Source organism: Procambarus clarkii, chromosome 82, assembly GCF_040958095.1.
Source record: "Procambarus clarkii isolate CNS0578487 chromosome 82, FALCON_Pclarkii_2.0, whole genome shotgun sequence".
NCBI lineage: Eukaryota > Metazoa > Arthropoda > Malacostraca > Decapoda > Cambaridae > Procambarus > Procambarus clarkii.
Window position 1 is genome coordinate 928,686 of NC_091231.1, and position 27,141 is coordinate 955,826.

Genomic DNA, 27,141 nt, shown 5'->3' on the forward strand with positions numbered 1-27,141 from the left:
TTTTCAAGAAATTGTCCGGATCAACATCCTCCAAGTACATATTTTAAAGGTTTCGATGAGATCCACCCTGTCATGCCTAGTCTGCAGTGTTGTTAGCCCTGTGGCCCTCAACCGTTCCTGATATGAGAGATGATTAAGCTCTTGTATGATTCATTGTGAGAAGAGAATATGCATCACTTTCCAACTTCAGACTTGCTTTTAATAACATGGATGGTGAAATACTAAAGAAACTGGTCACGACTTTTGTGAGACCGAAATTGGAATATACAGCAGTTGTATGGTGCCCAAATCTCAAGAAGCTCATAAATAAACTGGAAAAGGTGCAAAGGCATGCTACAAAATGGCTTCCAGAACTGAAAAACTGAGTTATGAGGAGAGACTTGAGGCGTTCAACATGCCAAAACTAGAATATATAAGAAAAAGAGGTGATATGATCACCACTCACAAAATACTAACAGGAATCGACCAAATTGACAAAGTGGAATTCCTGAAGTCAGCAACTTCAAGAACAAGAAGACACAGATTCAAGCTAAGGAAACAAAGATGCTAAAAAAATATTATAAAGTTTTGTTTTGCAAACAGAGTGGTAGATGGTTGGAACAAGTAAGAAGGTGGTGGAGGCCAAAACCATCAGTAGTTTTAAAGTGCAGTACCCAAGTATCCAAGTCAAGTACGGGGAAGTACTGGCCCAGTACCCAAGTCAAATATGTTGCAAGTCCCTGTGGTGTAGTGGTAAGACCCCTCGCCTGGCATTTAGCGAGCGCCTTGTCCTGGGTTCGTATCCTGGCTGGGGAGGATTTACTAGGCATCAATTCTTAACTGTAGCCTCTGTTTATCCAGCAGTAAAATGGGTACCTGGTTGTTAAAGGATTTGGCCGAATTATATTCAGGGGAACATAGTATTAAGGACTTGCCCGAAACACAACACATGCTAGTGGCTGTACAAGAATGTAAGAACTCTTGTATATATAAATTTAAAAAGTACTGGGAAAATGAGATACCACGAATATAGCTCTCATGCTGTAACTTCACTTAGGTAATTACTTGGGTAATTACATTTCTATTAAGTTTACAAAATGCAACAATAAGCTGGGGAGTGGGAAAAGCTGCTGTGGTATGTGCATTTATAACAGCTTAACATCTCTCATTCTGTTGCAGAGCTTAATTAGGTAAGTATACTGATGAATCTTGACTTTCACTGTCAAGTTAAACTTATGTAAAAGATTTTAACTTGAATTATTCATGAACAAAACAGTTTTCTCAGAATTTCTTATAATTTTCTTTGTCACCAAAACCACGATATACTTCCCCACTCCAGCCATTTATTCAACCAATACAGTCTCTACAAAATTTTATGTGTAACAAAATCATGAACACAAAACCACAATCAATGCAGTTGTCTTTTCATGCTACTGTATCATTCATTTTCTTCACTTTTTTGTCTTTGTTTCAATTTGTTCTATTCAGTTTCCCAGAAACTCTTTTCACACCAGAAGTTTATATAAAATAAATAATTGTCTTCAGTATCCATCACCTGAGTGGGACACTGTAACTCCTGAAGCCAAAAACCTCATCAATTCCATGTTGACCGTTAATCCTGCCAAACGCATCACCGCGGCTGAAGCTCTTAAACATCCATGGATCTGTGTACGTTGTTTATATTGTCTTCGACATTTCTCACTCAACTTTTATTTTGGAACTTATTTAGTGTTTCAAAATATTTAAAAGGAATGCACATATCTCATAAAATAATAATTTAAACATATACATTTTATAATATTATACCTTTTGTAATATTTACCAAATATTATAAGTTTATTTTGATTTTTGCAATTATCAGTTTAAATTTTCATGCTGTTAAAAAATATAAATTACTAACAAGTTCACTATTACGTTTACTGAAAAATTACTTAACCCTTTCGTTGCGGCTCCTTTTGTTCCCACTGAGGGCAGAATACCAGATAAAATACAAGTTTTTTGCTTTTACTTTATCTGAGTTTATCTGAGAGCCACTAACACTAGGGGATTCAACAAGGACAGGAAGCCGGTGGCTTGTCGAAGATCTTCTAATTTGCCTTGATGATCATGGGTGACCCATGCTTATTACACCTGAGTAATCTTTATATGAATTGGTTATTGATCCATGCTTCTAACTTTACGTCTTACTCCTCACCTAATTGTATGTACAGTATAGGTTATTGAACTAAGCCTCTTACCTTGTACACCTCACCTAATTGTATGTACAGTATAGGTTATTGAACTAAGCCTCTTACCTTGTACACCTCACCTAATTGTATGTACAGTATAGGTTATTGAACTAAGCCTCTTACCTTGTACACCTCACCTAATTGTATGTACCTGACCTCCCAGACTTCTGCAGCTATAGGGTTCAAACTTTTGTTTTTAACTTCCGGCACATTTGAGTAACTATGATAGGATGATTATTGTACCTTTTTTATGGGCACCTGGACTCGGGTCTTTTTTTTTTTGTAACATCAGGCACAAGCCTACCGGGCGACCACGGACACTTGCCACATCGAAAGGGTTAAAAAGTTTTATACTTTGAAGATTTACATATCTTAATGTATAATTTTATATCCTTCAAAGAGATGTTCAACTAAACATCATGATACAGATATAAAATGAATTAAAGATAATTTTTTTTGTAGTTGAAATATAAATTGTTTGCTGTATCATGATTATAATGCTAGCCTTGATTTTTAAAGAGTACTATTAGTATTCCTTTATTATACTGAAGTGTGTGTTTTGTTGATGACTTATATAAAGTAGTTTTAAAATACCTACACCAACTTTTCCATGTTGACAGCAACGTGAGCGTGTGGCTAGTGTAGTACACAGGCAAGAGACTGTTGACTGTTTGAGAAAGTTCAATGCCAGAAGAAAATTAAAGGTAAGTTTAATAAGCCTTGTAATTTTACATACAAGTCACTTAACTTTATTTAATTATTGTCTAAAATTCACTAATGTCTAATTTTACTTGGATTAATCTTGCAGCTTTACCTCCATACATCAACAGTAAACACTTAATTAAATTTGCATCATGTACATTATATGTATACCTGAATATGTGAGTTTAAGAGTAGGAGGAGAAGAAAGCCAGAATTTTACATGCTAGACAAATTTTTAAATTGAGCATGGGAGAAAATGTGAAGTATACATATTGACAACACATGAGAGATAAACAATGCTGAGTGCACGCAGTAGACATTCAGAATACTATAAGTTTCATGTTGCACCTAATAGCCAGAACACAATGCACTACTGGGCATAGTAAGCAAGGTCTGTTTCCTCATAGTAGCCAGAGTGATTTTGCATACTGTACTTTCAAATATTTCTCTCAAAGATAGATTTTTGAAAATTTAATAGTTAGAAAATATGGCCTATTAGAAAACTGGTTATTAGGTACAATATATATATAAGTTGTACCTAATAGGCCAAATTTCCTAACAAGCATAATTTCTCTGAAATATTATATTTTTGCAATTTTTGCTTATGGAATGATTAAGCTTTCCATTACATTATATATGATTTGAATCTTTTTTTTATTTGAGTTAAAAGTAACATAAAAATTTGATCAAACCTCACCTAACCTATTCAGACAATGAGTCACAATAACATGACTGAAGATATGATGACCAAACCACACATCAAAAGATGAAGAAACAAAGATGTTAAGGATAGTCCTGGACAACCAAGACAAAGATGTCCTGGACCATTAGCAAGTTATGTAATTACATGACTTGATAATGGTCTAGCACGGACTGAATCATTGTTGTTTCTTCATTTTCTGATGTGTGGTTTGGTCATTCTAACCTAACATAACTAAATCATTAATTCATGTTCTTTATATAATATAATAATATTTATTGAAATAATCTAATTTGGATAGAAATATTTGAGAATAACGACAATCACTCAGCATGTTGGGAAAATCGGACATTGTATACTATACAGAGGAATCTTGGGTGACGAGCAGCCCCATCTACGAGAATTTCAGGTAACAAGCGAGCCACTCGCAGAAAATTTGTCTCGAATGATGAGCTTCCACTTGGCTAACTAGAAAACCACGTGGTACTTCCTAATGTTCCCTCTGGTTCTCGGACACCTCTGATGATAGTGTTGCTGTTTCGCAAGACAAACATTTCACATGGCGAGCTCGGTGCCAGAATGGATTAAATTCGTTAACCGAGGTTCCTCTGTGTGTGTGAGTGTAATTACTTAAGTATGTGTGTGTGTGTGTGTGTTTGAGTGTTACAAAGAACAAAGAAATTAACACGTGAGGAACAGTGTGACAATGTCAGACCACGAAAGAAGGATTTAGACAGAAATTTCCTTAAGAACTTTCGTATTTAATAATACATCTTCAGAAGGATGGATTTACAGTTCAGAGGGTGTGGATATATAGACAGGAAAGAGGTGAGGTGAGATACAATATCTTTAATGGGATATTAACCACTGCACTGTGCCAAGCACCTTAAGGCGCTCTGAGGGTTGTGTGATTTTGTTTTTAATTAGACCATATTTTAAGGTTTTAATGTTTTCATCGCTCTTTGTGATTTGAAATGAAAATGATTGAGTTTGGAAACATTTTGACGTTAACATTAGCTGAACATTTATAAAAACAACAAAATATGTCCTTAACAACTGCATCATGAATTTTGGCCAAAAACAGGTGCACAGTGCAGGGGTTAATAAGGTATTTGTGAGATAAATGTGTATCGATGATCCTGCTCAAATCCCCCTTTAACTGATCGATCAAAAATGGATCTGAATTATACAAACCACTGCTAATGTTCAAATTACATGATTTTGTAATCTGTATTAAAGCAGATTCAATAATGTTCCTATTGAAAATGTTCTTACAATACATTTTTTAAGAAGACCTCTCCCAGTCAATTTGGTAAGAACTATCTGATAAATGAACAAACAAAGCATTAGACAATTGGCCATGTCTTACAGAGTATTTATGTTGCAAAATTCTAAATTTAGAATTTAAGAGGCGATATGATCACCATGTACAAAATAGTTCCCGAAATCGATAGAATTAATAGGGAAGAATTCCTGAGACCTGAAACTTCAAGAACAAGAGGTCATATATTTAAACTATCTAAACAAAGCTACCGAAGAAATATAAGAAAATTGACTTTTGCAAACAGAGTGGTAGACGGTTGGAACAAACTGTGAGAAAGTGGGGGAGGCCAAAACCATTAGTAATTTTAAAGTGTTGTATGACAAAGAGTGCTGGGAAGACGGGACACCACGAGCATAGCTCTCATCCTGTAAATACACTTAGGTAATTATTTGAAGCATATACCAAAGAGGCACATTTATAAACAAGTAGATGGTGTTACCATTGGTTTCCCCTTTGGTGTTCTATTTGTAAATTTTTACATTGGCACTATTGAGCAGAAAGTCTTTGTTAACATGGACTTAAAACCAATTGTCTACTACAGTATATGTATGTTGATAACATATTCCTGCAGGTACCTGACATTGAGCACTTGCTACAGATCAAGGATACATTCGACTAAAGTTCTATGCTAATTTTCACTTATGATATGGAGAGTGATGGTAAACTGCCTTTCCTAGATATAACAGCCTCATAATGGAATGGATACGCTAATAGATATGCCAGAGGCATCATTCAATGGAAGGTGAACCACCATGCTACCTCAGATGGAATGGTCTACATTGTAATATCTGTCCCACCTATTAAACTATAGGAACTTCTTTTCCACATCTCACAAAATGGAAGAAAGAGCCCTGAAAAACATTATTAATTTAATAGAAACATGACCCCGACTGATACCTACCAGAAGATAGAGTTGACACTACTACAAGGGCAAGAAAACCACCAACCCTGCTCATGAAAAACTCTTCTGACACCAAACAAAATGTCATAAAAAATACACGAATGTTGTCTACACCTTGGGAACTGCCAGCCCCGATGATCTCAGTATATAAGCAAGACTGTAACATCTCTTTCAAGATACCTGACAATACACTAACAGTAAGTTTCCCTCAAAGAAAATATAATTTTTACACAACCAGGTCCTTTATCTTCCCTAAGCTTCTAGGAAAGATTAGCGACTTGGACAATTGTCATGCCCTTTAAGATGATATGAACAAAATAAGTGTTAGGAGAAACTTTTGACAAATAGAATTCAGTGTGAATAAATACCAAGTTATGAAATGTGGAATATGAGAAAATAGACCACACAGCACCTACAAATCATATGGAAAGGCTTTAAGAACTCTGACAAAGAGAGCTACGGGTGGTTCTGGATAGTAGACTGTCACCAGAGAACCACATAATGTTCAATGTTCCAGGAGTATTTTCTTTGCTTTCCAACTTCAAAATCACTTTTAAATACACAGATTGTGAAATATTGAAGAAAATGTTCATGATTTTTATGAGACCAAAATTAGAATATGCAGTAGTTGTATGGTGCCCAAATCTCAAGAAACATCAATAAACATAGTGCACAGTTACAAACCCATTAAGATTTCAACTTAGATTCAACAGAACAGAAGTTGTTAAAATACACGGGACAAAATTTTACTGAAGCGACATTCGAGTCATAAACACTCATACTCCGCCCAAGTAAAACAGAAACAAGCAATACTTAGTGGGCCAGCCAGAGGCTTAGGGCCCACACAGGAATATCCCTGCAAAAAAAAAAAAATCAATAAATGTGAAAAGGTGCAAAGTCATGCTACAAAATGGCTTCCAGAACCAAAAAACAAGAGGCAGTGGATGCCAAAACTGTCAGTAATTTCAAAGTATCATTTGACAAAGAGTACTGGCAAGATGGGATGCCATGAACATAGCTCGCATCCTGTAACTACAATTAGGTAATTACTAGAGATTTCCTATCCAACAACTCTAAAATAATGGACAAATGCAACCACAATAGAAGACCTCAACCAGCTATTAACAACCATCTCACACTCATGTACAGTCTACCATCCTCAAGACTAAAACAAAATATCCATCACAAACTGCTGCAGCCAACATCAACATAAGAACATAGAATTAAATAACTGCAGAAGGCCTGTTAGCCCCATGCACCTTACTTCACCTCTCCCTTCCTGGTTATGTGTGGTAGCCCCAGCTAATTTCTATCCACTTCATTTTACCTTGTATGCCTAAATCTACTTTAGGGCCACCTTCTTTTCCTCATTGAGTACAAGAAGCCAGCAGCTTTTCAATAGTCTCCCCATTTTTCCTAAAATTTTTGTCCAGCTGGAATTTGAACTGAGCCAATGTTTTGACATTATAGCTTCGGCTGGTAGGCAGTTCCATGGGTTTATAACCCTATGGGTGAAAAAGCACATCTGATTTTCTGCCATACCAATAGGATCAACAGAATGCATCTCTTAACATCAGGCTATAAAACTGTAACATATACTTTGATAATTTACTTTTTCAACTTTTTCTCAAGTAAAGAAGAATATAAGAAACATAGAGAAGAGTCATTCTTCATATAGATTCAGATTCATATCCAATTTCTCATTTCCTCTCTGTATTGTAACACTGAGGCATTGGAAAAGGAGACTTGTTGCTATTTTGCCTCTGGTTTGCCTAATGAGTTCCTCTACCAACTCCTTCAGGAGCCAAGAGACTCCTAAAGTTTATTGGCAGAAACCTGTAACCGACGACTTGATAATGGTCCAGGACGGACCGAAATGTCATTGTCACCTCATCTTCTGGTGTGCGGTTTATTCTTCAAACCTCTAACATTTCCCTAGGCTCCTTCCTCTACCTACTGGTTTTATTGGTCTCTCTGAAAGTGGTAGCCCCATCACCTTCAGATACACTGTACTGTAGACTGTAGATAGATATCATCCCATGTAGATGCACATGTGTAGTCTCAGAAAACCTGTTTACAGTTCCTCCAAGGTTACAAGGTAACCACCACTTGAACACTTTGGACTATTGTCGAGTCTGCATATTTGATTTTCCTTTCGTGCTGGACACTTGGCTGCAGCTAAACTTCTAATGATATAATTGACTGCTTCATGCTTAGTAATCCTTCCAATGACATACAATGATTAGACCATGACAACCATATCGGTTTATTCATGCAGTGCCACAGATACACACGTGCTCGGTAGAGATTAGAGTTGCAAGGTACCAACTACCCATACTAAAGATCTGATGGTTAAGGCAGGTGCCCATGGAGGATGTAGGGACTTCTAATAGGCAATCCCAAGCATGATGGGCTTACACAGCAAAAATGCTTGCTTTATCTTTTCTCTAGCATTTGTTGAGGCAACATTCTCTGCTATGGGGCTATCTTATTGAGTCTGTTGGCAGTCATTTGGAGAATATGGTTGTGGTAAAAAGTCCTTAAGAATACCCCACTAAATGTTTTTTTCAATAAATTTGAGATAATGAATCTCAGTGAAATTTCTAAAGTGCTCTTATTGGATTACTCCACTAATTCACTAGCAGCAGGTTAATCCTCTTATCCTCTTATCAAGAGGATAAGAATGTAGACAATGCTATCTGGATTGCTTTGTGGATACCTGAACCACGAAGTCTAACTGGAAGTGTTACTTGCAGACAATAAGTCACAATAACCTGGCTGAAGATATGATAACTAAAAACACATCAGAAGATGAAGAAACAACGACGTTTTGGTCTGTCCTGGACCATTATCAAGTTATGTGTGTTATCCACTCACACACTACCTGATAATGGTCCAGGATGGATCAAAATGTCATCATTTCTTCATCTTCTGATGGTGCTTTGGTCATCAAGCATTACTTGGATCCATTAGAAGTCTTCCTGAGAGTTTAATACATTCATGGATATTGCTTTCAGAAGTTTGCTATAATCTCTAATTTTCGACAATTGAAAGAGGGTGAGCATCTTAGGAAATAGGTAAGCCTGTGAGAAGAGTTAGGCACCTTGTGAGGAGGTACTGTACAAAAAATTTTGGGCATCCATAACACCTGCTCTTTCTTCTACCCTCCTCAGGTCATTCAGTTTTTCTATGAGCATTACTATGAGCATGACTTTAAAACCCATAAGTGCCCCTAGCAGTGGGGTCGATAACTGAGGCTTTTGGTAAAGAGGATCTTACCATGTCTATGGTTGATTGGTTAAAGGGAATGATTTTGCCTTTTACAGGATTGAGGGTGAGTCTTAACTCCTCTTTGTTAGATTTTATTAGATGTAGATTCTCTAGCAGAGACTCTTATGTACCTGCCAGAGTGCCATCGTTTAGTAACTAGATGTTGAGTTCATTGGTCAATCTGCTTTTGACCTCCCCCAACAGGTATGAAAAAAGGAAAGGAGTGTGGAGCTCTCCTTGCTGAACACCGGCATAATTTAATTCATGCTTCTGCCATAAAAACATTGAAAGAATTTTTAAAATCAAGTTTTGTTTCCACATTATTGTGAAGAAGGTCATTGATGTATGATTATAGAAATTCTTCTCAGGCCTGCTGGAAATCAAATCCTGAGCATCTGAGAAACCCTGGTTCCATATGTCCTTGGATACAATGCAAAAAAGTGGTAATCAGTTTTATATACATGTATTTATTACCACACCGTGGGTTTCTGTAAGCCATTGCTCCTCGTGCCTCTCTTGAGGCAGCCAGGTTCTGGCTCGTGGTTCCTGGTAGGCAAGAACTCCGTGCACATTGACTGATGCCAGAAAGCTATACATGTACATTTAGCCTAGATATCCCCAGAAAGTTATTCAACTTCAAAAGACTGATATGTGCACCTGAAATTGGAGTTATATATCCCAAGAAATCACATATTGTATTTAATTAAACTCTTTATTATTAAATAATAAAGTTAATGTCCTCTAATATGACAAGCATAATCTCTGCATCTGTAGTTGTATACTCCAACACCTTTCAACATGATGAAAGAAATAAGCCACTTACCGTTTGTCATGGGACTGTCAATTACCATTATTTTGTCTACCTGTTATATTACCATTATTTGTCTACCTATTATATTTCCATCTTTGTTTATATAATTAATGAGCTTTATCTTCTGAAATCTGTCTGTTGGTTAATATATGAAGAAAATTTGAACAATAACTACTGTACTGGACTAAATCCTGCAGTTTTTGTTTCATATACAGTATCTTAAAGTTTAATTCAGTTTTAAATTATTTTAAATTGCAAAATATCTATCCATAAATTGAAGTTAAGCATACCATATTGTCTCAAACATATTTCTTCATAATTACTCTGTACTAAAATCTTCTCGGATATCTACCCACTACTTTAAGATACACTGTTCGGGCAAGATTTGATATTTATACATACTGTACTATATTATATCTCAGAGTAAATGATGTGCTGTAGTACCATCTCTTGTACGTGGGTACTTTTATAGAAAGAGAGAGAGAGAGAGAGATAGAGAGATAGAGAGAGAGAGAGAGAGAGAGAGAGAGAGAGAGAGAGAGAGAGAGAGAGAGAGAGAGAGAGAGAGAGAGAGAAAGCATGTTCATATACAAACAATACATTCATTCATACTGTATGGTCACACATCTTTTATATATATATATATATATATATATATATATATATATATATATATATATATATATATATATATATGTTCTTCACATATATATCATACATACATGCATGCATACATACATACATACATACATACATACATACATACATACATACATACATACATACATACATACATACATACATACATACATACATACATACATATACAGTACTGTACATTATTTATTTATAATGTATACAATTTTATAGATCCAGAACATGCCTTACAGTTCTATAAATATTTTGACATTTGCTTATGCCTTCAACAGTTCCCATTATATGTTCAGTTTCAAGTCACATTCAGACTTTAAACGTTGACTGGTTATGGTTATGATGAGTAAGCTTTAATTAATTTTTGTGTGTATTAAACTAGAATTCATATTATAGTATTGTTATTTTGAAATAATAATTTTAATAATTTGAAAATATGGATGCAATACATAAGAGTTCTTATAAATTATTTATGTTAAAGGTATACAGAATAGCTTGGCATATGTAAGGACACAACTCCATACATAATTAGATATGTGATGTTTATATCATGATAAGATATAAAATATGGGATAATAATGGCTTTATTTACAAATAATAATAATAATTTATGTGCAAGAAGGTACAATGGGTTGGTGAGATTACATAAGATTAGTATTTATACATTCATGCAAAGCCACTAACACGCATAGCGTTTCAGGCTGGTCCTTAATCTAACATATCAGGTAAGATGAAAAGGTACATTGTAGCAAGGTTTTATATCAACAGATAACTACAATATAAATTGACCGAGGTGTATCTATAAATTTATAATTGGACTACATCACAGATATAAAGAGAATCTGACAGAATTTCTCAAATCTTAAGAAATTATTGCAATGGGCATTTAATTTTAGCATAAAGAGATTTGTTAAGTGTGAGCACAGAGATATCTGTAAAGTATGAGCAGAGAGAGAGAGATCTCTCGTATTCACACTTAACAGTGTGAACACGAGAGATCTGTTAAGTGTGAACACAGAGAGAGATCTATTAAGTGTGAACACAGAGAGATCTGTTAAATGGGATCATAGAGATTTATTAAGTGTGAATACAGACAGCTCTATCAAGTGTGAATATAGACAGATCTGTTAAGTATGAGCACAGAGAGATCTATTAAGTATAAACATACACATCATATTTGTTAAGTGTGAACACACAGCAGATCTGTTAAGTGTGAACACTCAGCAGATGTGTTAAGTGTGAACACTCAGCAGATCTGTTAAGTGTGAACACACAGCAGATGTGTTAAGTGTGAACACTCAGCAGATCTGTTAAGTGTGAACACTCAGCAGATGTGTTAAGTGTGAACACTCAGCAGATCTGTTAAGTGTGAACACTCAGCAGATGTGTTAAGTGTGAACACACAGCAGATCTGTTAAGTGTGAACACTCAGCAGATGTGTTAAGTGTGAACACTCAGCAGATCTGTTAAGTGTGAACACACAGCAGATCTGTTAAGTGTGAACACTCAGCAGATGTGTTAAGTGTGAACACTCAGCAGATGTGTTAAGTGTGAACACTCAGCAGATGTGTTAAGTGTGAACACACAGCAGATCTGTTAAGTGTGAACACTCAGCAGATGTGTTAAGTGTGAACACTCAGCAGATGTGTTAAGTGTGAACACTCAGCAGATGTGTTAAGTGTGAACACTGAGCAGATGTGTTAAGTGTGAACACTCAGCAGAAGTGTTAAGTGTGAACACTCAGCAGATGTGTTAAGTGTGAACACTCAGCAGATGTGTTAAGTGTGAACACTCAGCAGATGTGTTAAGTGTGAACACTCAGCAGATGTGTTAAGTGTGAACACTCAGCAGATGTGTTAAGTGTGAACACTCAGCAGATGTGTTAAGTGTGAACACTCAGCAGATGTGTTAAGTGTGAACACTCAGCAGATGTGTTAAGTGTGAACACTCAGCAGATGTGTTAAGTGTGAACACTCAGCAGATCTGTTAAGTGTGAACACACAGCAGATCTGTTAAGTGTGAACACTCAGCAGATCTGTTAAGTGTGAACACTCAGCAGATGTGTTAAGTGTGAACACTCAGCAGATCTGTTAAGTGTGAACACTCAGCAGATCTGTTAAGTGTGAACACTCAGCAGATGTGTTAAGTGTGAACACTCAGCAGATGTGTTAAGTGTGAACACTCAGCAGATGTGTTAAGTGTGAACACTCAGCAGATGTGTTAAGTGTGAACACACAGCAGATGTGTTAAGTGTGAACACTCAGCAGATCTGTTAAGTGTGAACACTCAGCAGATGTGTTAAGTGTGAACACTCAGCAGATCTGTTAAGTGTGAACACTCAGCAGATGTGTTAAGTGTGAACACTCAGCAGATGTGTTAAGTGTGAACACTCAGCAGATGTGTTAAGTGTGAACACACAGCATATGTGTTAAGCATGTTGACTATTGTCTCCCCCAGTTGAGAGGCGGGGATTATCGAGACATAATGGAGGGTGTGGCAAATGCACCACCAACCCAATTTTGATTATTCTTCAAGTAAAAAATAGAAATAGAAAAAAAAAATATGGGAAATTTTATATTCAGTTTTGTATGAGATGAGCATCAAAGTACTGTACAATATGATGATAATGATTATAAAAATAAATATATATTTACAGTGAGCCTTATGTGACTTTATGTAACTAAGTGTTTTAATTAGGCAATATGCAAAAGACTTATGTTAGCAAGCTTATACCAGTACCGAACTAGTTTATAAATGAGGAAGAAAGAATTTGAAATAGATTTAGCTCTTGCATTTGCAGTAGTGAAGGTCTCATAACAAAATATTTATGAGTTTCAGGTAGCTGTATTACAGCATAATATTTCACCGGTTCTTAGGTGTTGGTTAACCAATGCCACTTTTGGATCGATCTCTGCCTGTTTCTCTTCATTCTTCCCAAGTTGCTCTTCTTTTTTATCTTTGTTTCCTTTGGCCTTGTAACTGTGGTTCATGATCTGGTGTGGCCTCATTACAGGGCGCCATCCTGACGACCATGCTTGCCACTGCGTGCAACTTCTCTAGTAAGTCTGTGGGAATGCTTGTATCAGATTTTCCAAGTTTGTATCTTTTTATTAACATTACTCCAATTTTTCCTCTTCTTTATCTTTGTTCCTGAACATTTTCATTCCCATCTTCATCTTTTCAATATTCTGGGTTTACAGGCTGCTGCTGGATCTGCGCTTATGTAGTCATCTGTTTAATTTATACAGGATTAAACAGATCAGACCAGTTGAATATTAAACCTGAATGTCCATAGTTATCCTTGTGTTTGTTTTGTGAGTGATATACAGGGTTAATATTCAAGATTGGCTTGTCCTATGTCGTATTTTGTTACATATCACGGTTTGTCTTTTAACTTTACTACTTTTTAACACGTGTGATGCTTTATTTTTATTTTACTGACCTCTTCTGCTCCGTCTGCGATCTTGGGTGCCTGGTCTACAGCCAACAGTTCCCCAACCAACATCCTTACCCTCACCCACTCTCCATAATACCTAATGCTTCACTTATCATTCACTTCTTCTATTTTATTCCTTAAGATTTACCATATCTTGTGCTGTTCCTGCTTTATGTTCAAATCTTTGTAAACTATCTTTAGTACTGTAACTCTCTATACTAACTCATGCTTCAAAGCTCTTCATTATTATTTTATCCTCCACATTCCTTCCTGTATCTCTCAGTCCTCCTACTCCCTATCCTCCTGTTCCTGTCCGAGCCCTTACCGTTGGTTGCCGTGTTGCAGGGTGCGATCCTGACGACAATGCTGGCGACTCGCAACTTCTCCAGTAAGTACGAAGCACAGGGTAAGTGGGCATCCCATCTAGGCGGCAGTGAGACCCTACCCACTCTCCCAAACCGACTGGCTCTTGGTTCTCCTTGCCCAGTTTAGGCCTTTATCCTTACTCACTCCAAGGTAGTGTTGTGCATTTATGTCATAGAATTGTTAGAAACTGAAAAGTCAGCATAGCACTTGAATTGGAGTGGGATAAGTAGAACTAGTCTCATATCACTTATGGAAGTACTGAAGACAGTGTTACTGCAGTATATTCAATAATTAATGCACACATCCTTGCAGAAGAAATAACACAAAAGTATTGGTACAGTATGTAGAATTTGCATTTTTCTTAAGGACCACATAACTTTTATTGCTAGACTGGTCAGGATGAGGAACCGGGGCCAGTGGTATGAGCACTCCTTATATCAGATTTTTGCACTCCTTTGGGTCATGATCCTTGTAAATTTATAAATTATCAGTGTATTTGCCCTAATGGCTTATGGTCATTTCACTCGTGGCCTCTATAGTAGAAAATAAACAGACACACCTGTGTTGATGCTTAAAATGCATTGCCTCAGACATAAAAGAATAGCCTGTCACACCTTTAGTATTAAAACACCAATATGATGGAACATTGCAGAGACCTGAATGAACAGAAGAGCATATGTTCAAAAATAGTTTGGTTATCTTTTTAGTTTCATAAAGGCTTAGTGGTTGATAACTGGTACACAAAGCCCTGAATAAGTGTTCAGGAAGTGGCATGAAACCACAAAGAGAACAGCATCTTAATAGGCATCATGAGAGAGTATTTACTATTTTTAAAAGCACATAAATTATACTATTGTATAGAAAAAACATTGAGAATAGGAACTTTTTGTGGATACTGTTTCACTCACATTAAAACTTTCTATTGGCGGTGTTTTTATCAACACTGTCAGATAAATTACACTAAATATAGATAAAATACACTAAATTAGCATTTCCTATAAGTATGTAAATTTTAAGCCAAGTAGGCCCTTTGTTGTTGATTGTAGAACTAATTTAAACCTTTATATGGAGTGGGGGACAGGGTGACGTATACTGGCAGGACAAGGTATTTTAACTGGAAGAGGTAAAAAGCCTTAAATACTAGGCAGTAGTTATAGATACAAATGGAAATATTCAAGGTGAAATAAGAGAAAGGGTAATGAATGGAAGAGTGGTTGGAAAGTTGGATAAAATAATTACAGAAAGGAATGTTAATATGAAACAAAACAGTAGTAAGAGATCTTGTGATAATGCTGATCATTCTCATAGAAAGTGACAAGGTGGCAAACTTGGCAAGTGGTTCCAGAAAATCTACGAGAAAACAGCGTGGAGACAAAGGGTAGGAGACAACAAGTGGTCAAAATGTTCAAGGAATGATGGAATTAATGGGAGGTTTATATCTCTGGTACCATATTATTCAAGGGGACTGTTTGATTTATTAGGAACATTATATTCAGTATATATGGCAATATAATGTTATAAGGCCAGATTGATTAAGAAAAATAAATAATTTATGTAAATTTATATAAACTAACCCAATTATAAATGTGCAAAACAAACATTTATGAATAAAGATTAGATTAGATTGATTGATTGATTATGTGTTTGGCAGCATAATATTCAAGGAATAGGTTGATTGGGAGATTTTAGGTCACTATAATGTTCAGGAGACTGATTAATTGATTTGAAGGATTATGTCTCTAGTAACATAATATTCAAAGTAATGATTGATCAATTTAGCATATAATGTAACTGGCATTATAATGCTCAAGAAATTGATTGCTTGTGAGAATAATGTTTGTGGCACTGTAATGTTTAAGGGAGTGGTTGACTGAGTGGGGGGGAATTGGGGGGACTGAGTGGGATCCCAGTCTATTGCAATCCCTAGAATTGCAATAGTCTTGGGACTGATTGATCAATTGGGCGGATTATGTCCCAAATATCACCATAGTCAAATGACTGATTATATGGGAGGATAAAAGGAGTAATTGTGTCTCCGGTACCATAATGTTCAAGAGACTGACTGGTTGATTGAGAGGATTATGTATCTGACACTACAGTATTATGATAAAGAAACTGATTGAAATAGTGGATGATAGAGAAAAGAGAGTGTATAATTAGGTTAATCTATGCTATAAAAGAGAATGTCAGTCTTGTCTCTCCATCTGGAGTTGCAAACCAGATGTTTGGGGCTAGCCTCACTCAAATTTGCAGGGATAATTGCCTGGTGTATGGGACATACATAGGCTGGTCGGGGTAGGCCTAAATTAAATGCGTTAAGAATTATTAATAATAATAAAGACCCTTACTTTATTTTCTTGGCCTTAAGGGTGAGAGGCAAGTGTGAAATATGGTATGTAATTAAGGTGCAGGTTTTAATGCCATAATAATATAAGTTCTTAAACTCATACAGTTCTTTCAGTGCTTCTTAATAATATATTTTCTGAGAGATGAAGGAGAGGTGGGGAAGGAGGAGGGGGAGGAGAGGGACATTGGAAGGGAAAGAATGTGGGGGACAGGAAATGGGGGGAGTATGTGGGAAGGGAAATGAAGGATAGTGGAAGGGTGGATGGATAGATATAGATACTGTAGATAGATGTACAGATAGATGGATAGATAGATATATAGATAGATGATAGATGATGGACAGATAGATGGATAGATGGAAGACAAATAGACAGATCTGTACAGTTCTACGTATCATCCCTGGTATGAAATAAGTAAAAGCAAAAATGGAAAGTATGGAGAAAGTGAGTGAGCATGAGAGGGATTCCATATGTAGGAATATATATATACTACAGTATTAGAAAATAATTAGTGTAAGCACACTGCTATGGTACACAAACTGTGGTGGAAGTGTTCCACACTGCTGTGGTACACAAGCTGTGGTGGAAGTGTTCCACACTGCTGTGGTACACAAGCTGTGGTGGAAGTGTTCCACACTGCTGTGGTACACAAGCTGTGGTAGAAGTGTTCCACACTGCTATGGTACACAAGCTGTGGTGGAAGTGTTTTACCACTACAGTTCTTGTGTTTTCTCCGTGCACAGTTTTAGCCGTTGCAGTGCATCATGTTACCTCTGGTGTCTGTCGTGTTCCACATCATATGGCAAGGAATCTTAAGAACCATTTGTGACCAACTAAGTCGCATAAGTGGTGTGACAGGGCACTCTATTATAGTACAGCAGCAGCATCACTTCACAAACTATTAAGAATTCACATTTAAAATTCGTATAAGTGATTCCAGAAAATGTTACTGTACTAATGGTGCATTTATTCACATTTATTTAAGACTAAGAGTGCACTGTAGCACATTTGGTACATCTGATATCAGTTAATTTAGGAAGTCTTGTCTTCAGAAAGAGTTCCTTAAAAAAATTATTGAAATTGAGATAATTATATGTAATACTAAAAATAATTATTTACCATACAACATCATGAATTCACATGCAATATTTTGTATCCTACCCTTTAACTAAAGTAAAATAAATTACTCTAAAGTTTACTTTCTCTTAAACAGTTGTTTAAAAATAATACACAGGTTGTATTTTTAACTTGATGGCAATAACAATACATATATATATATATATATATATATATATATATATATATATATATATATATATATATATATATATATATATATATATATATATATAATATATATATATATATATATATATATATATATATATATATATATATATATATATATATATATATATATATATATAATATATATATGTATATATATATATATATATATATATATATATATATATATATATATATATAAAAATATTAATATTAATTAATATTAATTAATATTATATTAATTAATAAAAATTATAAAAATAAAATATATATATTATAAAAAAAAAAAAAAATATATATATATATATATATATATATATATATATATATATATATATATATATATATATATATATAATTATTGTATAAACTTCACCCAGTGCCATTTTCTCACATTTTTGTCTCTGTTGATCTGTGTGTGTAGCAATAGTGCCTTAATTGATTGATGTTGTTGTGTAGATAAAAAATGTGTAGTTTAAAATATAAATTTTATGGGTTGTATTTTCAAGTTTGTGTGTATATTATTGACTTCATTTATATACTCGTAGCAATTTTCTAAAACTAATCTTTCATAAATAATTGAGCATCATATAATGATGTATTAGATAATACTTGGCATAATTTCCTAAATTTAAAGGTGTACAAGTATTTTTATTGCTATAAAACATAATACTCATCTTAACCTCTCTCCATTTAACTTTTTTATATTCTACTGTGTGTAAATAAATATATATATATATATATATATATATATATATATATACATACACAGCATCTTCAGTGTGATATTTCTGCAGGTGTTTGCTTGTGATATCTATGTTATGAAGGTGCTGGACACTATATGAGGGATTGTATGATGGCATTTACACAGTGCGAGTTATGTCACAAATGACCACTCAAGATGAGGTAGTGAGTGCTCTTAGATATAAATGCAGTCATTGTAACCCTTGTCTTAGTGTGCAGTATATGATAATAGCTTTTGTTGATGCCTATAACATAATTGTCTTGGAAGTGCAACCCTTGTAGTAGTCTGCTGATACACAATTATGAAAATACTGTACAGTAATTGATACATATTGAGAAGTAACATATATTATACAAATTTTATTTAGGTTTTGTTATTCTACTTTAAATTTGAAAAATATTAATGCAGAGGAAAATTTGAGTTAGAATTGATTGACAGTGCAATCTTAATTTGCTTTACACATCTTGTGATATTAGATATTTTAGATTAAAATTAATGTAAGGATACTCTTTGTGGGAAATATATAACAACCCGCGTTATTGAGAAGAGTGCCAAGGTGCCGACCATGAGGGAGTGCCGGTGCCATTGACCCAAGGGTATCACTGCAGTCCAGGAAGGAATGCCCACAATATCCACCACATTTGTGTTGTGTGAGTGTATCACATATATCAATGGCATTAGCTTCCAGACTCTTGTTTCTCGGTTTAAGTGGTTGGTATGGATTTAATATTTAAGTAATCTGCCATTATTTTTCAGAACATATTAATTCTATAAACTGGGGAAAAAAGTTAAATTCAAACAACATATGAAAATGACAAAGAAAAGTATATTTTTAGTTTCATTAATATAGTATATAACTGTTGACTAGTCAGTGAATAACAGTATTTCAAGTACATATAATTATATATTCAGTACTACACAGTATATGTATTTATCATTTCTTTATTTTGTATAAGTGTTTGAAGTTTTTTTGATTTACCCCATTCAGATAAATGAGGTAAATAAAGCAAGATTTTTCCTGTTCTATTGGAGAGAATTATGCAGGTCAGGGCAGGGTGACATTCTGCACCAGTACCACATAGATCTTTGTAAACCTCCCAGTCAGGTCATACTTGTGGCTAGGGAGGCATTGGAGAAAAGCTCAGTCCACCCCAAGGTGACGACAGAAAGTTCACTCATAAACTCTCAGAGCCCTTCCCAGTCCTATCTTGTTATCAAAGGGACTGCTAAGTAGTGCTCTCACTATCTACCAGTTGGCCCACCGTGTTGCTACTTTTCAGCCCCCACCAGACAGCAGCATGTACAGTGTACTAATATAGTACTGAATTCCTGTCTCGACCCTCACATTTTTCCTGATTGGTCTCCATGTCAGAAGGGCAAGCAGTGTCAAGGATTCAATTAAGTGACATGTTCGTCCTTTGACATTACATGTACTGTATTTTCACTGTGCAGTCAGTTCATGCTTATTACGAATGCATCTTGTGTGAGTATATACAAGTCATTAGCATGTATCTAGACTCCCATCATAATGCACAGTTAAACCCTCTCAACGAAGTTGAAATGAAAGGGGTCCCAGTAGACAGGCAGGACCCTGCAAGCCTTGTGGTGGTAGCAACTACTCCTTTAAAAGTCTTTTGCAGCATTTGTAACAAAAACACCACCATAAACAATAAGGGAGGCATTCGCATACACACTTTCAATGAGGCAAGATGCAGACGTTCCAACCAACCTCCAAAGAGAAGCAGTGGCCAGTTACCATTAACAGTTAGGGAAGTCACTCCCATTAACTTAAAAAAATCTCATCTGAAAACCTCACTCAAGCGATCATAGCGACATATGTTAGAACATTACCTCACACCCCAAAAGCAGCCCCATCCCACCCCAATGCAGCAGCCAAACTCAAATATTTTGAAAAGGGTCAATGATACTCCAGAAACTATTAAAGCATGGCATTATGTCCTTTTGTTTGGCAATGTATGCCTCACTGACCCTCCAAGAAGGAACAAATCATTTTCATCCTCGATCATTAGGGCAAAAAATGAATACCCAAGGTGGGGTGGGGGGGGGGGGAGATAACCTATTTCACCTGCCACCTCGAGCAAAACACACCTATCTCAAAAATGGTAATAACAATAAATCGGAAACATACAAAATCAGAGCACAAATCACTAAGAAAATTTAAAAAGAGAAATACAGCAGGTGTTATTCGAGTCATCACAGTGATGAGAAAATTGCTTCTAGAAACTCTGCCACAGTACGAGCCCTACAAAGCAAACACCCACACTGAGCCCCACGAGTTGACAATAGCATACCACCACCACCTGAGACCAGGTCAGACCCATTAACTCTTGGTGATTCTGAGGTCTACAAAAGAAGCTTTTTCTTTTCCACCTGGGTCAGCAGGCGGCATGTTCCTGCAAACTCGATGTCTTCCCAAACACTTATTTGGGAAGACATGATGTCAGGATCTTGGAACCTTGTATTGCACATGATGCTGCTACCTACTGGTTGGGGTGATGGCATCTAGTTAGTTTAGTTTATTTATTATGCACCCCATCTAGGCAGTCAAAATGCATAGTTTAATGAGTTAATGATGCCATGAAAAGGGGGGATAGGTTGAGAATTATATAAATGCTCCACTGTTAGTCATTTTGGGTTAGACTGAGTAATCTGTGACACCTTAGCACTGGTTATAAACCTACAGGGATGCTTGAACATTTGTTGTTGTTTTGGTACCACAATATCATCGTGGCAGATAGTTTCATGTGACAGTGGATCATATACCTTACATGAACAACCAATTGTGATAGGAATTATGTTTTGGGTGAACCTTTTCACCAAAATTCAACATTAATACAATGCAAGTGATATTCAATGACAAAGTTCTGAGAGTAACATGCCCGTTATGGCAACAATGACTTGCATCACCCACAATCTCTGCAGAACCATATTTTGAGCAAAGTATGCTTTAATAGTCTAATTATTGCTTGAAAAATGAATGACGTAAAGCCACATAGAACTGGAAGTTAAGTGCACTGTATAAATTAATTCTACATAAATTAAAGCCACTCAACACTGAAAGTTGAGTGTATTGTAAAAATTCAAGCAAATACAACATTTATAATATTATAATAACATGCATTTGCATTTATGACTTCTTTAGGACTTCCAAATTCTGTTCTTTACAGAGACTATTGCCGTTACACCCATAGACACAAATGTATCTTCAACCATTTGCCATTTTATTTGTATAAATCATCTCTAGGTAACCTCAAGAAGAAGATAGTTCTCTTGAGGTTAAGTTCTGCTAAGTGAGGTTGCCTCACTTAGCATTCAATTTTTATTCCAAAAATATACAGTATAACCATCAAAGAACTCAAACCTCTTCTGTCTGCCTTTCTGACTTCATTACCTATTTAAAGTTTATAATAATTTTCCCTCTATCAACATTCCTAAATTAGCCTCCACTCCCAAGAACCTCTCCAGGAATGCCAAATACTCTTGCATTCTTATAGTATTAACAAATTTGTGTACTATATATGTAAATATTAGTATAGTAGTACAGTATATGAGTTGTGTGAGTCTTCACTCCACACCTTGTTATGCAAGTCATCACTCCACACCTTGTTGTGTGAGTCATCACTCCACACCTTGTTGTGTGAGTCATCACTCCACACCTTGTTGTGTGAGTCATCACTCCACACCTTGTGTGAGTCTTCACTCCACACCTTGTTGTGTGAGTCATCACTCCACACCTTGTTGTGTGAGTCATCACTCCACACCTTGTTGTGTGAGTCATCACTCCACACCTTGTTGTGTGAGTCATCACTCCACACCTTGTTGTGTGAGTCATCACTCCACACCTTGTTGTGTGAGTCTTCACTCCACACCTTGTTGTGTGAGTCATCACTCCACACCTTGTTGTGTGAGTCATCACTCCACACCTTGTTGTGTGAGTCATCACTCCACACCTTGTTGTGTGAGTCATCACTTCACACCTTGTTGTGTGAGTCATCACTCCACACCTTGTTGTGTGAGTCATCACTCCACACCTTGTTGTGTGAGTCATCACTCCACACCTTGTTGTGTGAGTCATCACTCCACACCTTGTTGTGTGAGTCATCACTCCACACCTTGTTGTGTGAGTCATCACTCCACACCTTGTTGTGTGAGTCATCACTCCACACCTTGTTGTGTGAGTCATCACTCCACACCTTGTTGTGTGAGTCATCACTCCACACCTTGTTGTGTGAGTCATCACTCCACACCTTGTTGTGTGAGTCTTCACTCCACACCTTGTTGAGTGAGTCATCACTCCACACCTTGTTGTGTGAGTCTTCACTCCACACCTTGTGTGAGTCTTCACTCCACACCTTGTGTGAGTCATCACTCCACACCTTGTTGTGTGAGTCTTCACTCCACACCTTGTGTGAGTCTTCACTCCACACCTTGTTGTGTGAGTCTTCACTCCACACCTTGTTGTGTGAGTCTTCACTCCACACCTTGTTGTGTGAGTCATCACTCCACACCTTGTGTGAGTCTTCACTCCACACCTTGTTGTGTGAGTCTTCACTCCACACCTTGTGTGAGTCTTCACTCCACACCTTGTTGTGTGAGTCTTCACTCCACACCTTGTGTGAGTCTTCACTCCACACCTTGTTGTGTGAGTCTTCACTCCACACCGTGTTGTGTGAGTCTTCACTCCACACCTTGTTGTGTGAGTCTTCACTCCACACCTTGTTGTGTGAGTCTTCACTCCACACCTTGTTGTGTGAGTCTTCTCTCGACACCTTGTTGTGTGAGTCTTCACTCCACACCTTGTGTGAGTCTTCTCTCGACACCTTGTTGTGTGAGTCATCACTCCACACCTTGTGTGAGTCTTCTCTCAACACCTTGTTGTGTGAGTCTTCACTCCACACCTTGTTGTGTGAGTCATCACTCCACACCTTGTGTGAGTCTTCTCTCAACACCTTGTTGTGTGAGTCATCACTCCACACCTTGTGTGAGTCTTCTCTCAACACCTTGTTGTGTGAGTCTTCACTCCACACCTTGTGTGAGTCTTCTCTCGACACCTTGTTGTGTGAGTCTTCACTCCACACCTTGTGTGAGTCTTCTCTCGACACCTTGTTGTGTGAGTCTTCACTCCACACCTTGTGTGAGTCTTCTCTCAACACCTTGTTGTGTGAGTCTTCACTCCACACCTTGTGTGAGTCTTCTCTCAACACCTTGTTGTGTGAGTCATCACTCCACACCTTGTGTGAGTCTTCACTCCACACCTTGTTGTGTGAGTCATCACTCCACACCTTGTGTGAGTCTTCTCTCGACACCTTGTTGTGTGAGTCTTCATTCCACACCTTGTGTGAGTCTTCACTCCACACCTTGTGTGAGTCTTCTCTCGACACCTTGTTGTGTGAGTCTTCACTCCACACCTTGTTGTGTGAGTCTTCACTCCACACCTCGCTGGTCTCATCACAATTCTGCTTAGTCCATCGTGACTCAGGTTTTTATATTTAAATTAGAGGGACCCGTAATAAAAGAGCTATGATAATCATTTTCATTGTTAACACGGGGGCCATATTGATTTAGAATTTGGATGCTTGGTGATAAAGCCAATATTTCCACATTGAAAAAATGTATAACAATTCATTAATTGTATTTGATCCTATGAATACTTAGGTTTTGAATTAAATAAGCTATAATGCTATGCATTTTCCACAAGTTATTTGGTTATGAATAAGGCTCTTATTGACTATAAAATTGTCTTGCTCAGTGGTGTACTCAGGTACATCTTGAGACAAGTTACTTTCTGGTCCCATTGGAGAGGATCAGACACTTGAGGCACATAGATGTTCCATACTGGTGTGTCAGGGCTCTCTTCAGGCACTGCAGTAATACTCAATCCAGCTTGCAGTGGTTGAATAGAGAGCTAAGTGCTTATCTTTTGCCTGTAAAGGTTACTTATTAACATTAACACTTTCGCGCTATCTGGACGCGCCGGCGCGTTCGGTTTCGTCTAACGTAAACGCATAGTGGACATAAAGTTATGTCTACTTTTAAAATATTTGTATAAAATTCAATTTTTATCCGATTTACTTTGGGTTTGTTTCAAACTGCGCGCCATGAGGCTCTCTTTCTCACCACTAGGCTGCATGGTACAATAAGTTCATGAAAGGTGTGGATAACCTCGATCAAATGGTATTTTGTCCCAAACGGGTTGCAGGTACTCACCTAATTGTACTCACCTAATTGTGCTTGCGGGGGTTGAGCTTTGGCTCTTTTGTCCCGCCTCTCAACTGTCAATCAACTGGTGTACAGATTCCTGAGACAGAGACAGAGGTGGGTGACTTTAGCCGTTTATACTGGTAATTCTTCCCCCATATCATGTATTATATGCATATGTCTGTTTAGGGAATTTTATTCCGATCAATATACAACCAAAAATAACTGTGTGCAACAAGTATAATCTTGACAAACATAACAAAAGTAAAAATATTTCGTGTGTGTTTGACGCTCACTGATATGTTCCAGCGTTGTTTTATATTTGTCGCTATTCTAACTTACGCTTTGTTGATATTTTTTACCTATGGGCACATAGAACATTCTATTGCGAACACATTGACATAAAAATGAATGACGTACATAGAAAATTAATGTCATGAGAGTGAAATAAGTATAAACTTTCAAAGCGCCGTGCGTCGTCCCGTCACCGATACCGGGTAACAATTTCACCACTTCCCACACTCTTGCGGGCGGGCTGCATCATTATTCTATGCTTATATTCATATCACCGTGTTGGGAATTTCGTTGCGAGTCCATTGATACCAAAATTAACGCTGTAGAACAAGTGTGGAGGTGATTACAATCCCAAGAGTAAAAACATTTTGTTGCTGATGGGCGCTCACGGCGAGTCATCTACGTAGTTATTTATTTGGTGCTGGTATCCCTCTATGTTTCGTGACTTATTTTACTAATGTTCTTCTAGAGAATTTTATTGCGAACACGTTGGTACCAAAATGAAATACGTAGCATGAGAACTAAGGTCAGAAGAGTAAAAAGAGTATACACATTTTTGTTTTTACGCTTAAGCGATAAAAACGCAGCGCGCACATTCGGTTGGCTGAGTGACCTTTGCGGAGAGCGCGAAAGTGTTAATGGAGATTAACGGGGCTAGTACTTATAAAAAAGAAACAATTAGAAGTCGTGAGGTCAAGGAGGTTAGAGATTTTGTTACAATGCATATTTTTTAAATGTTAATTTAGCCAGAGGTGTTGCAATCATTCATTTTCCTTGATTTTCTTTGTTGGTGTTGTAGGGCTTTATGGCAGCAGATTCTGTAAACTGTGTCCTAATGGGTTTTTTTAAAGTCCCAGAATAAAGTTCTAAAAAACTACAAATGCAAATGGAGAAGCCCCAGAGCCAAAGAACAAACAAGATCAATACAGAGTGGGTATCTCTGGAGAACTGGTCAATTTACAAAGACCAGAAACACAGAAATAGATTGTAAATAAATACACGCTCAAGAAGCGTTGCTAAAAGCATAAGCTCACTACACATTGAAATCGAAGTTTCTAAGAATAAAATCTGTCACTTAACTGAATTCCAATTTCCAGGTATTTCAACTGACACTGGAACCAGTTAGGAAGAATGTATGGGGACTAGAATTAGGGAACCCTGCATTGACTGGGGGTAGCAGCCTAATGGCCCAACAGCCAGTTAGTAAGAGTGCTACTTGAGTGCCCTCTCATGCCAAATAGAGCTTTGAAGAACACTGAGCGATTATGAATGAACCTTGTGGAAGTCAGTCATGACTAGACTAAATTTTATAGCTGTACTGCAGCTCCCTAGGACTAGTATGATGTTGAGGAGACATTTGTAAAGATCCTGACTGCACTAGTGCAGACTGCTGGCCTTCCCTGAGTATCTTTCATCCATTTTAATGGGACCAGAAAGGACCTTCCTTAGGGAGCAACTGATTAGGAAATTTCAGAACACTACATTTACTCAGTCATTTTATTACTATCTAGTCAATTGTTTTATTTATTAAAAATTTAATTATCTTGCTTACTACACATTTTGTTAACACTTTCGCGCTCTCCGCAAAGGTCACTCAGCCAACCGAATGTGCGCGCTGCGTTTTTATCGCTTAAGCGTAAAAACAAAAATGTGTATACTCTTTTTACTCTTCTGACCTTAGTTCTCATGCTACGTATTTCATTTTGGTACCAACGTGTTCGCAATAAAATTCTCTAGAAGAACATCAGTAAAAAAAGTCACGAAACGTATAGGGATACCAGCACCAAATAAATAACTACGAAGATGACTCGCCGTGAGCGCCCATCAGCAACAAAATGTTTTTACTCTTGGGATTGTAATCACCTCCACACTTGTTCTACAGC

The 27,141-nt window shown here is 36.8% G+C and overlaps 1 protein-coding gene across 23 annotated transcripts in view; it reads left to right on the forward strand.

Moving 5' to 3' along the window:
- CaMKII (Calcium/calmodulin-dependent protein kinase II) overlaps positions 1 to 27,141 on the forward strand; it is a 397,894-nt gene that overhangs the window by 254,365 nt on the left and 116,388 nt on the right. For 13 of the 23 annotated variants that reach the window (XM_069315749.1, XM_069315751.1, XM_069315750.1 and 10 more), the window contains 3 exons: positions 1,525 to 1,647; positions 2,828 to 2,911; positions 14,348 to 14,408. In XM_069315749.1, coding sequence (XP_069171850.1) covers positions 1,525 to 1,647; positions 2,828 to 2,911; positions 14,348 to 14,408 — 268 coding nt within the window. Of the gene's footprint in view, positions 1 to 1,524; positions 1,648 to 2,827; positions 2,912 to 13,579; positions 13,626 to 14,347; positions 14,409 to 27,141 lie in introns of all 23 variants that reach the window. The other 10 variants (XM_069315732.1, XM_069315741.1, XM_069315745.1 and 7 more) reach the window with 2 other exon arrangements.